At 45.6% G+C, this 14,109-nt stretch overlaps 1 protein-coding gene across 7 annotated transcripts in view; it reads right to left on the reverse strand.

The window, feature by feature from the left end:
• Positions 1-422: 422 nt before the first annotated feature.
• Positions 423-14,109, reverse strand: part of LOC115120192 (spermatid perinuclear RNA-binding protein-like) — a 186,320-nt gene continuing 172,633 nt past the window's right edge. For 5 of the 7 annotated variants that reach the window (XM_065007564.1, XM_065007569.1, XM_065007567.1 and 2 more), the window contains 3 exons: positions 13,214-13,352; positions 13,030-13,077; positions 423-1,172 (listed from right to left, as the gene is read on the reverse strand). In XM_065007564.1, the coding sequence (XP_064863636.1) occupies positions 1,078-1,172; positions 13,030-13,077; positions 13,214-13,352 (282 nt within the window). In that variant the 3' untranslated portion in view covers positions 423-1,077. Of the gene's footprint in view, positions 1,173-5,343; positions 5,592-13,029; positions 13,078-13,213; positions 13,353-14,109 lie in introns of those variants that run through there. The other 2 variants (XM_065007568.1, XM_065007566.1) reach the window with 1 other exon arrangement.

Here is a 14,109-nt window from a genome sequence, read left to right on the forward strand (position 1 = left end):
ACGGTGCAGTACAGGATACCCTGTGAGCAGAGAGACAGAGGACCGTGGTTGGTCCTGTCTAGGAGGGGGTTTCTGTGTTCAGTTACTCTAGCTGCCCAACACACCCAGCTTATTAACAGGACAAAGCGTACGGTGCAGTACAGGATACCCTGTGAGCAGAGAGACAGTGGCGCTGTGAGAAATGTTCCACTGAGAAAAGTGTGCTTTCTGACAGGACGTAAACAGGAGGTTGTGTGTTTGTAGTGTCACACAGGAAGTGCGTGTGTATGTGCCGTGTGTACGTGTGGGAGAGAGGGCGGTCGGTTTACAAGGTTGAGTGAGCGAGCGCCTCTCGTCTGATCAGGCCGTGCTAGTGAAAGGCTCAGACGAGAAGATTTCCAGGTGAAAGGAAGGAGAAATCACTAAGCTATTCTAGAAGCACATTAAGAAACAGGTTTATATTGCATGTCCAGTACTAGAGTAAAGTCCATTTCTCAGTGTGCATCAACCTGGAAGAAGAACAACTCTATAATGTGGGATTGTGATTACATATCACTTTCTAAAATCATTTATACCAACAATAAGTATATCATATATTTACATATGTACATCATAAATTATATCAACACATGTAATACATATTTATAGAAACGTATACCAGACATATAAATGCATATATTCCATGGTATAGGCACACATACACTCAGTGAATATACAATTGAAGTGATATATTGCAACGCTGTGCTTGTGTAAGACTCAATGGAACATTCACATCATCTCAAGTAAGCTTGAAGCCAAAACAGTTCAGGTGTCGTATTGCTATATAAGAAAAAGACCCAAAGATCAAGGTCCTCAGCTTTTAGTTTTGACGCAGCTGAGATTTTTTTAAAGTCCAATCAAATATTGCTTTCTTTAGGTTTGTTTCTATTGATTTGGGTCGTGAGGAGACAGAACAGAGTGAGAGGAGTTCAGTTTGACCACTCGCTGGCTCTGTAAATGATGGTGGGAGACAGACAGACAGACAGCCTGCTGGGTCAAAGGGCAAGCCTGGAGCAGCACTGTTGTCAGATAGTTTAGAAGCAACACAACCTGATGGTTCTAGAAGTCAGAGAAGAGATCTTGAGGACCCAACTGAATAATAAATGGTGCGATGGTCCGAGCCTGGTAAAAGGGATTGTCAATGAAAAGACCACCTACAGTGAGGAGAAGAGCAGAGACAGAGCGTGTAATTACTGTGGTGGCCCTGTAGGAGGCAGCATATCTTACTCTCGACATAGGTTGTTATCTCTGCTCTGTCTGGCTGTACGTGGGGTTTTCATTGCACCGGGGCGGGGTCAGGTTAAAAAAGACATCAACAACTTAAGTTGCAACGGTTACCACTTTCTGACAAAATCAATCCAACTAAAATTAAAACGGAAAACTATTGGACATTTAAAAACAAACAAACTCATTCATTTAAAATATTAAAGCAGAGAGATGTGATAAGACATGTAGCTGCTTTAACGTGATTTCTTTAAGACAATGTGATTAGTACATAACTCTGACAAATCAAATCCAATATTGTGATTTTGGAGAGAGTATAGTAGGATGGCTGCCATCACGACAAGAGAGGGAGAGCCCATGGGAGAGGGAGAGATGGAGGAAGATAGGGAGAGAGAGATGGAGAGCCCATGGGACAGGGAGAGAGGGAGGAAGATAGGGAGAGAGAGATGGAGAGCCCATGGGAGAGGGAGAGAAAGATGGAGAGCCCATGGGAGAGGGAGGCAGATAGGGAGAGAGAGATATGGAGAGCCCGTGGGAGAGGGAGAGCGGGAGGAAGATAGGGAGAGAGAGATGGAGAGCCCATGGGAGAGGGAGAGAGGGAGGGAGAGATGGAGAGCCCATGGGAGAGGGAGAGAAAGATGGAGAGCCCATGGGAGAGGGAGAGAGGGAGGGAGAGATGGAGAGCCCATGGAGAGGGAGAGAGAGATGGAGAGCCCATGGGAGAGGGAGAGAGGGAGAAAGATAGGGAGAGAGAGATGGAGAGCCCATGGGAGAGGGAGAGAGGGAGGAAGATAGGAAGAGAGAGATGGAGAGCCCATGGGAGAGGGAGAGAAAGATGGAGCGCCCATGGGAGAGGGAGAGAGGGAGGAAGATAGGGAGAGAGAGATGGAGAGCCCATGGGAGAGGGAGAGAGGGAGGAAGATAGGGAGAGAGAGGGAGGAAGATAGGGAGAGAGCCCATGGGAGAGAGGGAGGAAGATAGGGAGAGAGAGATGGAGAGCCCGTGGGAGAGAGAGATGGAGAGCCCGTGGGAGATGAAGCGAGAGGGGGAGCCCATGGAAGAGAGAGGGAGAGGAAGAGAGGGAAGCCCATGGGAGAGAGGGAGAGAGGAGGAGATGGAGGAGAGGGAGAGGCCATGGGAGAGGGGGGAGCCCATGGGAAAGGGAGAGAGGAGGAGAGAGAGAAGGAGAGAGCCGGAGAGAGAGAGAGACAATGGGAAAGGGAGAGAGGGGAAGCCCATCGGAAAGGAAGAGAGGAGGAGAGAGCCCATGAAAGGGAAAGGAAGGAGGAGGAGCCCATGGGAAAGGGAGAGAGGGGGAGCCAATGAGAGAGGAGAGAGAGGAAATGAGGAAGAGAGAGAGAGAAAGAGAGATGGGGAGACCATGGGAGATGAAGCGAGAGGGAGCCCATGGTAGGGGGGTTGGGATCAGACAGAATGGGCTTCCCCTGGCTGTCACTGAGCTTGGTTTCAACCAACCATTGGAGAGGACACTGGGACCTCTGGTCTATGGCTGTGCCTCAGTGATAACCATGGAGATGGGACCATAACCACCCAAGGGGCATTTCTCTCAATGGTGATGGGGACCACATCCTCTCAGCCACGGGCCAGCACGGACACACAACCTTCTCAGATTGACCCAAATATCCTCATATTAGATATATTTTAGGAGTCAATATAAGATCACTTTTAGGGTTTAACAGAAAATCTATATTTGGGTAAAAATATAGATGGATGCTGAATGAATTCCAAGTTGGACTTCACTGTGTTGTATACAGAACAGTATGTATGTTGTTGTGTAGTTAGCCATCGGGCCAGGTAGGGAGCAGCGTTGTGACTGAACTGGCTAAACTCCGGTAGCTGGCCCCCGGGGAGAGGACTGACTGGACAGCTGAGTCACACTGATGCACACACCAATAAAACAAATGAAAAAGTAAAACAACCACAGAGATGAAGCAGGGCCCGGTTTCCCAAAACCATCTGAAGGCGAAGTTCAACATCAGAATCTTCTTAGGAGCATTGTTAAATCTCAGAGCCGTTTCCCAAAACCATCGTTATTAACGTTGCACTTAAAAACACTTGTACTCTAACGCCTGCCTCAGCTAAGTGCGTAGTTAGATACGTTTTTGCCCTCCAGCGTCACTTTATACACAGAAGATCGCCTCTAAACATAGAATCACATGGTTTATCCGTCTCTCTGTGACCAAAGTCGACTACAAATACAATGTTGCCAATGTCTTTGCAATTGATACAACAAGTGACGTATAAGAAGATGGTTCAAATGAAAAACCAGATGACTGCATTAAATTGTAAACAGTAAGCTATAGACCTGTTTCAATCATATTGAAATACATTTCATGTTCAATCAACTGAGTTCTATTTCACTACTTGTAGGCTATTGTCTGTTTTTGTCTCAATATATTCCATGATGTGTAGCGTAACATGTGCACAATGATTTGCCAAATCTGTGATTTAGTGCATTTAATTGGTTAAGCATTAGAATAAGCCGGCTATATATTTGCAGCCGTAGGCGGTAAAATCTCTCTAGGAGCTGATCCGTTGTCAGTATTGTGAAATAACTTTAATGTTTAGGAGAGGTTTTCATGGAGAAAGCTGATCCGAGAGCAGCGCTCCCTTTCTTTCAATCCTATCAGTATGGACATGCTCCAACGACGCACCTAGCGACTGTTCTCTCTGCTTGGTGTTTAGGGAAATATTACATCTTCGTCTGTTGTAGGAAAGATGCATCGTTAAACACTCGTAAGCATAAATGATATCGCTATCGGGAAACCGGGCCCAGGACAAATGACATAGCAGTCTCCATTGGTTGGATAGGGTCCCTTGTTGCTGCTTTCCATTCTCCAGTGTGTAGCTGTGGTTCCATATTTCCATGTGTCCAGTGCTATGCTGTAGGTGTATTCCATAGGACTCAGGGGAACCAGCCAACTAAGCAGCCATATCAGATTGCTGTGTGAACTGTGCATGGTGTTCACGGAATGGGTTCGGGAACCCAATGTGCAATGAGAGAGTGGCGAGTGGGTTGTGAGGGTTATGAGGGTTACGAGGGGTCAGACTCAGGGTTATGAGGGTTACGAGGGGTCAGACTCAGGGGTTACGAGGGGTCAGACTCAGGGGTTACGAGGGGTCAGACTCAGGGGTTACGAGGGGTCAGACTCAGGGGTTACGAGGGGTCAGACTCAGGGGTTACGAGGGGTCAGACTCAGGGGTTAAGAGGGGTCAGACTCAGGGGTTAAGAGGGGTCAGACTCAGGGGTTACGAGGGTTATGAGGGGTCAGACTCAGGGTACTGAGGGTTATGAGGGGTCAGACTCAGGGTACTGAGGGTTATGAGGGGTCAGACTCAGGGTACTGAGGGTTATGAGGGGTCAGACTCAGGATTATGACAGGACAGAACAGGACAGGTGATGATTTCATCAAGATATCCATGACCAGGGTCAATTCCATTTCATTCAGTCAATTCAGGATTTAAACTGAAATTCTAATCGGAATTCTCCCTGAATAAACTGTAATGAAATGATAGCAGTGGGTCTGAGCTTCGATCTATTAGAATATCCATTTTCAAATACAATTTATTTTGTGGTCAATTTACAGTGTACAAATTATTAGAATTATGTTGACCTCTGGTACTGAATCACTACACTGCTAAAAACTCTGCTCCCATGCCACCACCATATTCACCTACACTCTACCTCCTATTCATAACAGCAGCATTTCCTGTTTCTTGTCAAGTCCATGCAACTTCCTATGTAACTTCCTGTTCCAACCAGGAAATAGCTTCAAATAGCTTCTCTAGCCAAATAGAGAGTGCTACAATAGTGTAGCCCATAAGGCTGTATATACTATTACTGTCCCTTGTTTCGGTTAGACAACAGGCAGTGCTCAGATTGTTGTAGGATATATAAAAGGTTTTATTTGTCCACAACAGTTCAATTATAATTCCTATGCATCCTTCACACAGCTCAGGTTTACAGAGAATGTGTTTTGTGCCAAATTGCAAGGCCTAAATCTTTCCTACTTAAGAAGAGAAACAACAAATAACAAAAAAGTATGATATAATTTAGATATAAAAAGAATGAGGTAACGATTCACGGTACAAATCCTTCAAGTTTTATTTTTTAAATCTTTATCATCAAAATACACTTCTTTTACAAATCATATTTTGCTCAAGTCCTTTTGTTCACTTCTCCCTCCATATGTAGGACAAATAAAAAGACTTGATTCTCTTCTAGTGGGGTGTTTTGGGGTCCCTGTTCTAAAAGAAGGAGTAGTGGGGGACGGGGTAGGCGGGCATTTTCATAACAGGCAACAGAAGCATTCTGTTGGGGGAGAAACCTTGAGGGGAGACATGAAAACAGAGAATACTCCACATGAGTCCACGGCAGGCAGGGCAAAAGAAAAACAAACGCTTCTGATCTACTTAGCTACTATACCCAGAGTCTAGGCCACAGAACTAGAATCAATAGAACACCAGGTTATCCATTTTTTAAATGCTATCGTCAAAGCAGCATTGCTCTATTCATTTCATTTCTATGGTCTAGGCCCTAGACAGACCCTGTGTGCAGAGCTATACAGTAGAACACAGAGAGAGGGGCAATGTGTGAGAGAGGAGGAGGAAGGAAGACCAACATGTCAATGGTGGTGAACAATGCAGGGCTGTGGTTGGTTGGCTGGTTTCTTTGTGTCTTTGTTTATAGGTACTGTAATATGGAAATGAGTGTGTGTTCTTGAGTGTGTGTTTCTCACAGTCTTGAACCCATATAGAAATCCCAAAGCAGCAACATGAGGCTGAGCGCCACACACCAGTGAGAGTCAGATAGATAGATAGATAGATAGATTGATAGATAAGATAGACATCTCAGAAGCACTGACGGGGACTGGGGGGGGTAGTGGACAGGAGATGTTCTCTGATCTCACAGCAGCCAATACCAGGACTTCCTTAATAATGCCATGACTGACACGACTGAGCGGGTACTAAAGGAACACTCGTAATGTAGCAGGCAGAGACCAGGCTGGGTCGGATCGAGCCACAAGGTTTAAGGGATAAATTGGGTATTTTAGACATTAGTTATATGGTCCTGGCCCATAGACTATCATAAGTATTCACCCACTTGGATTCCTTCACATTTTATTGTGTTACAAAGTGGGATTAAAATGGATGTAATTATAATTTTTGGTCAACGATCTACACAAAATACTCTAATGTCAAAGTGGAAGAAAAATTCTACAATTTTTAAAGATGAATGAAAAAGGAAAAATGTATATCTTGATTAGATAAGTATTCACCCCCCTGAGTCAATACATGTTAGAAACACCTTTGGCAGTGATTACAGCTGTGAGTCTTATTAGGCAAGTCTCTAAAGCCTTGTTCACATTGGCAGTTTGATGTGACTCAAGTCCAATTTTATTTGCATATCGAATCTGCTATTTTTCCTGCAGCCTGAACAGCCAAAAAGCACATGGAATCAGATATTTCAAGCCACATTTCAAACCACCTTCGTAGGTGGTTTGAAGTCCGATACAAATTTGATTCCTGGCCATGTGACTTGTGTCTAAACTGTGAAATCGGATATACTTACCCTCAAGTGGTTTTAGACTGTTACTTGGCATAACTTGTTGCTTGCTAGCTACTCTGTTGACAGTTTGACAAGAACACGTGCTTGTTTTTTTTTGTTTTTTTACAAACAAATGAGTGAATGTGCTAGAAAGCTAAATAGGTACCTAGCTAATAACTAAATAGCTACCTCACTAATAGCTAAATAGGTACCTAGCTAATAGCTAAATAGTTACCTCACTAATAGCTAAATAGTTACCTAGCTAATAGCTAAATAGGTACCTAGCTAATAGCTAAATAGTTACCTCACTAATAGCTAAATAGCTACCTAGCTAATAGCTAAATAGCTACCTAGCTAATAGCTAAATAGCTACCTAGCTAATAGCTACCTAGCAAATAGCTAAATAGCTACCTAGCTAATAGTTTAATGTTTAATTAAAGGCCTGCAGTGTGAACAAGGGCTTAAGAGCTTTGCACACCTGGATTGTGAAATATTTTCCCATTATTCATTTCAAGATGTCAAGGTGTTGGGGATCATGGCTAGGACAGCAACTTTCAAGTCTTACCATCAATCTTCAAGCAGGCTTAAATCAAAACTGTAACTTGGCCACTCAGGAACATTCACTGTCTTCTTGGTAAACAACTCCAGTGTATATTTGGCCTTGTGTTTTAGGTTATTGTCCTGCTGAAAGGTGAATTCATCCTCCAGTTACTGGTGGAAAGCAGACTGAACCAGGTTTTCCTCTAGGATTTTGCCTCTGCTTAGCTACTTTGCATTTGTTTTTATCCTGGAAAAATGACCCAGTCTTTGCCCATGTCAAGCATACCAATACCATGATGCAGCCAACACCATGTTTGAAAATAAGGAGACAGTTACTCAGTGATGTGTTGTGTTGCATTTGCCCCAAACATAAGGCTTTGCATTAAGGCCAAAACGTGTTGTCCTTGTTTTCCATGTTTTTTAAAGGTATTACTTTAGTGCCTTGTTGCATACATGATGCAGTGCAGTTCAGGACGACTGCATCTTCCATGTGTCTAGGTGGTTCATACATCATCCACAGCTTCATTATTAACTTGACCATGTGCTGAAAGAGATATTCAATGTCTGATTTGTTATTGTTACCCATCTACCAATCAGTGCCCTTCTCTATGAGGCTTTCAAAAAAAGCTCCCTGATATTTGAATCTGTGTTTGAAATGGAATACTGGCCTGAGGGACCTTAGATGTTGTATGTATGGGAGTCAGAGGAAGGGGAAGTCATTCAAAAATCACGTCAATCCCTATTATTTCAAAAAGAGAAACTGGCTTGCTCAGATCAAATTCTTGTAGTAGTAACTGGGTTCAAAAGACATATACTCAAATAAAGGGAAAAACCTGCACTCACTGAGATATTATTTTAATATACTTTTAATATATATTTTTAGCAGCAGCAGTCTTAACAAATGGACACATTTCGGCGTCCGTCCTTCGTCAGCATTTGGAGAACAAACACATTTCAGTACAGCGTCTTTCTTTATTTACAATGATTTAATGGATGTAAATAATAACAGTATGGCAATGTGTTGTCATCTATAAATGTGGGTGGATGACTATTGTTCTCCAAACGCTGACAAAAGCTGCAGTCCGTTTGTTCTGACAAAATACATGAAATCTTAAAGAATATTTCAGTGAGTGCAGGTCTGTCCTTTCTTCAAGTAAACCACTAATATTGGTGGGTCCATGTGACTTATGTGATTCACCCCCTGAAAAAAGGGGATGAATACTTTTGCAACAACAATATTTTAGTTATGAAAAAAATGTATTCATTTGTAAAAATAAATAAAAAATGTAGAATTTTCTTTTCACTTTGACATGGAGTATTTGGTGTAGATCAATGACAAAACAATCACAATTAAATCTGCTTCAATCCCACTTTGTAACGCAACACAATGTGGAAAGATCCAATGGGGTGAATGTTTATGATACCCACTGTATAACTGGATAATACCAAACGTACAGCACTCCACTTCAGTGTAAATAAAGGAGTATGGAGCCTGGAGTCCAGGCCCATATTCAGAAAGTATATCAGAGCAGGAGTGCTGGGCTCTATACGGACAGGTCCCACCTGTTCATATAATCTTATTCAAAGGCAAAACTGATCCTATATCAGCACTCCTACACTGAGACTCTTTGTGAATACAAACCCATGGTTCTCTGGCGGTTCCTTTAAGAATATGTTGTGTCCACCCTGTAACCAGCCCGGTCCAGTCTCCCATCCTGAACATAAGACTCATTCAAAGCCCCCAGAACCAGAAACAGGCAGCTCTCTCTGTGAAAGAGGGGAGGGGCCTCCCAATGCTACGCAACAACACACAAGGACCAGTTTGTTCTAAGATTAGGGTTTGTGTGATCGAGAGAGAGTGGGAGAGGTGGAGGGAGGGAGGGGAAAAGAGAGAGAGGGAAGGTAGAGAGAGGGAGAGAGGGAGGGGAAAAGAGAGAGAGGGAAGGTAGAGAGAGGGAGAGAGGGAGGGGAAAAGAGAGAGGGAGAGGTAGGGAGGGGAAAATTTGTAAGTCGCTCTGGATAAGAGCGTCTGCTAAATGACTTAAATGTAAATGTAGATGTGAAAAGAGAGAGGGAGAGGGAAGGTAGAGAGAGGGAGAGGTAGGGAGGGGAAAAGAGAGAGGGAGAGGGAAGGGAGAGAGGTAGGGAGGGGAAAAGAGAGAGGTAGAGAGAGGTAGAGAGGTAGGGAGGGAGGTAGAGAGGTAGGGAGAGAGGTAGGGAGAGAGGTAGAGAGAGAGGTAGAGAGGTAGGGAGGGAGGGAGGGAGGGAGGGAGGGAGGGAGGGAGGGAGGGAGGGAGGGAGGGAGGGAGAGGAAAGAGAGAGAGGGAGAGGTAGGGAGGGGAAAAGAGAGAGAGGGAAGGTAGAGAGAGGGAGGGGAAAGAGAGAGAGGTAGAGAGGTAGGGAGAGGAAAAGAGAGAGAGGTAGGGAGAGAGGGAGGGGAAAAGAGAGAGGGAGAGGTAGGGAGGGGAAAAGAGAGAGGGGAGAGGTAGGGAGGGGAAAAGAGAGAGGGGAAGGTAGAGAGAGGGAGGGGAAAAGAGAGAGGTAGAGAGGTAGGGAGGGGAAAAGAGAGAGAGGTAGAGAGGTAGGGAGGGGAAAAGAGAGAGAGAGGTAGAGAGGTAGGGAGGGGAAAAGAGAGAGAGGTAGAGAGGTAGGGAGGGAAAAAGAGAGAGGTAGAGAGGTAGGAGTTGGGAGGGGAAAAGAGAGAGGGTAGAGGGTAGAGAGAGGGAGGTAGAGAGGTAGGGAGGGGAAAGAGAGAGGGTAGAGAGGTAGGGAGGGAAAAGAGAGAGAGGTAGGTAGAGGAGGGAGGGGAAAAGAGAGAGAGGTAGAGAGAGAGAGGAGAAAGAGAGAGGGTAGAGAGGGAAAAGAGAGGTAGAGAGAGGAAAAGAGAGAGAGTAGGGAGAGAGAGGGGAAAAGAGAGAGGTAGGAGGTAGGGAGGGGAAAAGAGAGAGAGGTAGAGAGGTAGGGAGGGGAGAGGAAAGAGAGAGGGAGGGAGAGAGGTAGGGAGAGAGGGGAGGGGAAAAGAGAGAGTAGAGAGGTAGGGAGGGGGGGAAAGAGAGAGAGGTAGAGAGGTAGGGAGGGGAGGGGAAAAGAGAGAGAGTAGAGAGGTAGGGAGAGAGGGAGGGGAAAAGAGAGAGGGTAGAGAGGTAGGGAGGGAGGGGAAAAGAGAGAGAGGAGAGAGGTAGGGAGGGAGAGAGGGAGGGGAAAAGAGAGAGGGAGAGAGGTAGGGGAAAAGAGAGAGGTAGAGAGGTAGGGAGGGAAAAGAGAGAGGGAGAGAGGTAGGGAGAGAGGGAGGGAGAAAGAGAGGTAGGGAGGGGAAAAGGTAGGTAGAGAGGTAGGGAGGGAAAAAGAGAGAGGGAGAGAGGTAGGGAGAGAGGGAGGGGAAAAGAGAGGGTAGAGAGGTAGGGAGGGGAAAAGAGAGAGGTAGAGAGGTAGGGAGGGGAAAAGAGAGAGGTAGAGAGGTAGGGAGGGGAAAAGAGAGAGAGCATGTATATCTTTTTTTTACATGCTCATATGTTTTTGAGTGTATAAATCTGTAAGACAAAGTGGGTGTGAGTGATTGAGCATCGTGAGTGTTGCTGTCCTCAAACCAAGAAGTGCTATATTGAATTATGCTGAGAGTGAAAGGGGAGGGGAGTGGAGTGGGGGGAGTGGAGGAGAGCAGAGCACATTGAATCGGATCTAGTTTTGTAGCAATGAAAGAGACTATGGGAGATATTCAAACCCTCCAGAGATCTTAGACAAGCTACTGGCTGCCTGGCAGAGACTGAGCAGGCCACAGCTGACTGACCGACCAGCCAGTCTAACCAGAGGACCAGCCAGTCTAACCAGAGGACCAGCCAGTCTAGCCAAAGGACCAGCCAGTCTAACCAGAGGACCAGCCAGTCTAGCCAGAGGACCAGCCAGTCTAGCCAGAGGACCAGCCAGTCTAGCCAGAGGACCAGCCAGTCTAGCCAGAGGACCAGCCAGTCTAGCCAGAGGACCAGCCAGTCTAGCCAGAGGACCAGCCAGTCTAACCAGAGGAATATTTTTTTAGTCGAGCAGTAGCAAATATATATAAAATGTATGGCACACGAGACACCTGTCTGATTCACGCATGCCTCAGTAGACTAATCCATTGCGTAGGCTGCGGGATGGCACACCAGTACCACCAGTATTCCTCTATTTGTAAGTGCTCTGGTTGAGTGAGAGCACACGTGCACCTGATTATCCATAGAAGTGGGTCTAGGCTACCTGGCCAGCGTGTAGGCATATAAATGTAAATGTGCCCATCTGGGGATCTGATAGTATTTCTGATTGTCTTAACTCACCACCACCACAGCTTCTCAAAGTAATGTTTTCTTCACCTCAAACAGCAAGTAAACAAAGTCTGATTTTCCATCCTCAACGTAGTCTATTGGAAAAAAACTATTTTGACCCCTCGGTGTGAAAGGGGAATTTCTTTTCCTGCTCTTATCTGGTGGAAAATAGGCCTAATTGATCGCAGACGCTCGTTGGCGCGCGCCAGCAGTGTGGGTGCAATAACTGAACAACATGGATTTCTAAATGTATTTTGTGATGCTCGCGCACGCGACGTGTCCGGTCTGCTCAGCATGTAAGGGGATGCATTTTCACCATTTCACCACAGTAGCCTACTTGGCCACTGTTAAAACTAACTTAAAGCGGGTACAACCTCAGTGTTCACAGTAAAACTGTAACTTAAAGCGGTTACAACCTCAGTGTTCACAGTAAAACTGTAACTTAAAGCGGTTACAACCTCAGTGTTCACAGTAAAACTGTAACTTAAAGCGGTTACAACCTCAGTGTTCACAGTAAAACTGTAACTTAAAGCGGGTACAACCTCAGTGTTCACAGTAAAACTGTAACTTAAAGCGGGTACAACCTCAGTGTTCACAGTAAACACGCGCTGGAAGTTGCACAGAATTTTCACAACTTTCAAGTTTGCGCCCAGCAGACCTGAAATGTACTCAGTGCCACAAATAATTTGAGGGAACATTTGCGACGATACTCTCGGTCGACATAAACACTTTTGTTGTTGTTGTCGGGGACAGCCCTAGTGTAGAGTGAATTAAACAGTCCGCTGCTAATGTATCCATTGTTTATAAGGATTAAGTAAGGCTTTGAGATACAATTGGTTGGAAGAGGTTGTGTGTGTGTGTGTGTGTGTGTGTGCTGTACTGCATTACAGTAGAGCTAGCTTTGGTTAGAAGGTAGTCTACAGAGGTAGTGTTAGTGGGTATAACCCATATAGACGGTCTTTGTGTGTGTTGGTGGCATCGGCCTATGCCTGGGCTGGGCAGCTTTGAATGGGATATCTGGCTGTCTGGCTGTGGATAGAGAGCCTGGGGGGTTACACTGAGGAGAGAGATGTCCAGAGAGTCAGGCTGGGCAGACTGACGGACAGACAGACAAGCAGAAGGGCAGAACAAGCAGCAGTGTGGACACTCAGGCAGGTGAAGAAGCACAGCAAGGCTTGCTCCAACCACAGTAAGAACCAAAAGGTTATGATCAGTTCCATTTTTAATTTAGCTCTTAAATTCGCCCGATTCTTCAGTTTCAATTTCGACCTCTATATGTAACTCCGACTCAATGGGAATATGCAGTGTTGTTTTCCAGTAGGGCCTCCAACAGGTGTAGGAAGGAAAATAATAGTGAGGTAGATGTTAACCCTATAGACTTACCATAGGCTGGGGCGGCTGCAGCACTGTATCCATATGGGGTCCCGAAGCCTGTCACACATGTTAAAGCCATGTAGACTATTAGTATCGCTGGTTGACGGGACATAATGATAACACACACACACACACCGTTATGGCAGGGAACTGGACAGGTCAGACAGAGACAAAACACACACAAAAGATGTACCTGGTATCTGTGTGTATCCTGGTGCAGTGGCTGTGGTAATGAAGGCTCCACTGGTCAGGGCTGCCGCTCTACCTCTCCCTCTGGCCACCTGGGCTGCTACTGCTGAGGCTGCCACTGCTGCAGCTAGGGAACATTTTGTCTACAGGGACACAGAAACAGTACTGTAAACAAGCAGCATTGATGACTGATCAGACTACCCTGTAAACAGGCTGTATTGATGACTGATCAGACTACCCTGTAAACAGGCTGTATTGATGACTGATCAGACTACCCTGTAAACAGGCTGTATTGATGACTGATCAGGACGGTAACTCTCCAGGAACAGGGTTGGAGTGAAACCCTACAGGACGGTAACTCTCCAGGAACAAGGTTGGAGTGATACCCTACAGGACAGTAACTCTCCAGGAACAGGGTTGGAGTGAAACCCTACAGGACAGTAACTCTCCAGGAACAGGGTTGGAGTGAAACCCTACAGGACAGTAACTCTCCAGGAAACCCAGTAACTCTCCAGAAACAGACAGTAACTCTCCAGGAACAGGGTTGGAGTGAAACCCTACAGGACAGTAACTCTCCAGGAACAGGGTTGGAGTGAAACCCTACAGGACAGTAACTCTCCAGGAACAGGGTTGGAGTGAAACCCTACAGGACAGTAACTCTCCAGGAACAGGGTTGGAGTGAAACCCTACAGGACGGTAACTCTCCAGGAACAAGGTTGGAGTGAAACCCTACAGGACAGTAACTCTCCAGGAACAGGGTTGGAGTGAAACCCTACAGGACGGTAACTCTCCAGGAACAAGGTTGGAGTGAAACCCTACAGGACAGTAACTCTCCAGGAACAGGGTTGGAGTGAAACCCTACAGGACAGTAACTCTCCAGGAACAGGGTTGGAGTGAAAC

The sequence above is a fragment of the Oncorhynchus nerka genome, linkage group LG22 (assembly GCF_034236695.1).
Source record: "Oncorhynchus nerka isolate Pitt River linkage group LG22, Oner_Uvic_2.0, whole genome shotgun sequence".
Lineage (NCBI taxonomy): Eukaryota > Metazoa > Chordata > Actinopteri > Salmoniformes > Salmonidae > Oncorhynchus > Oncorhynchus nerka.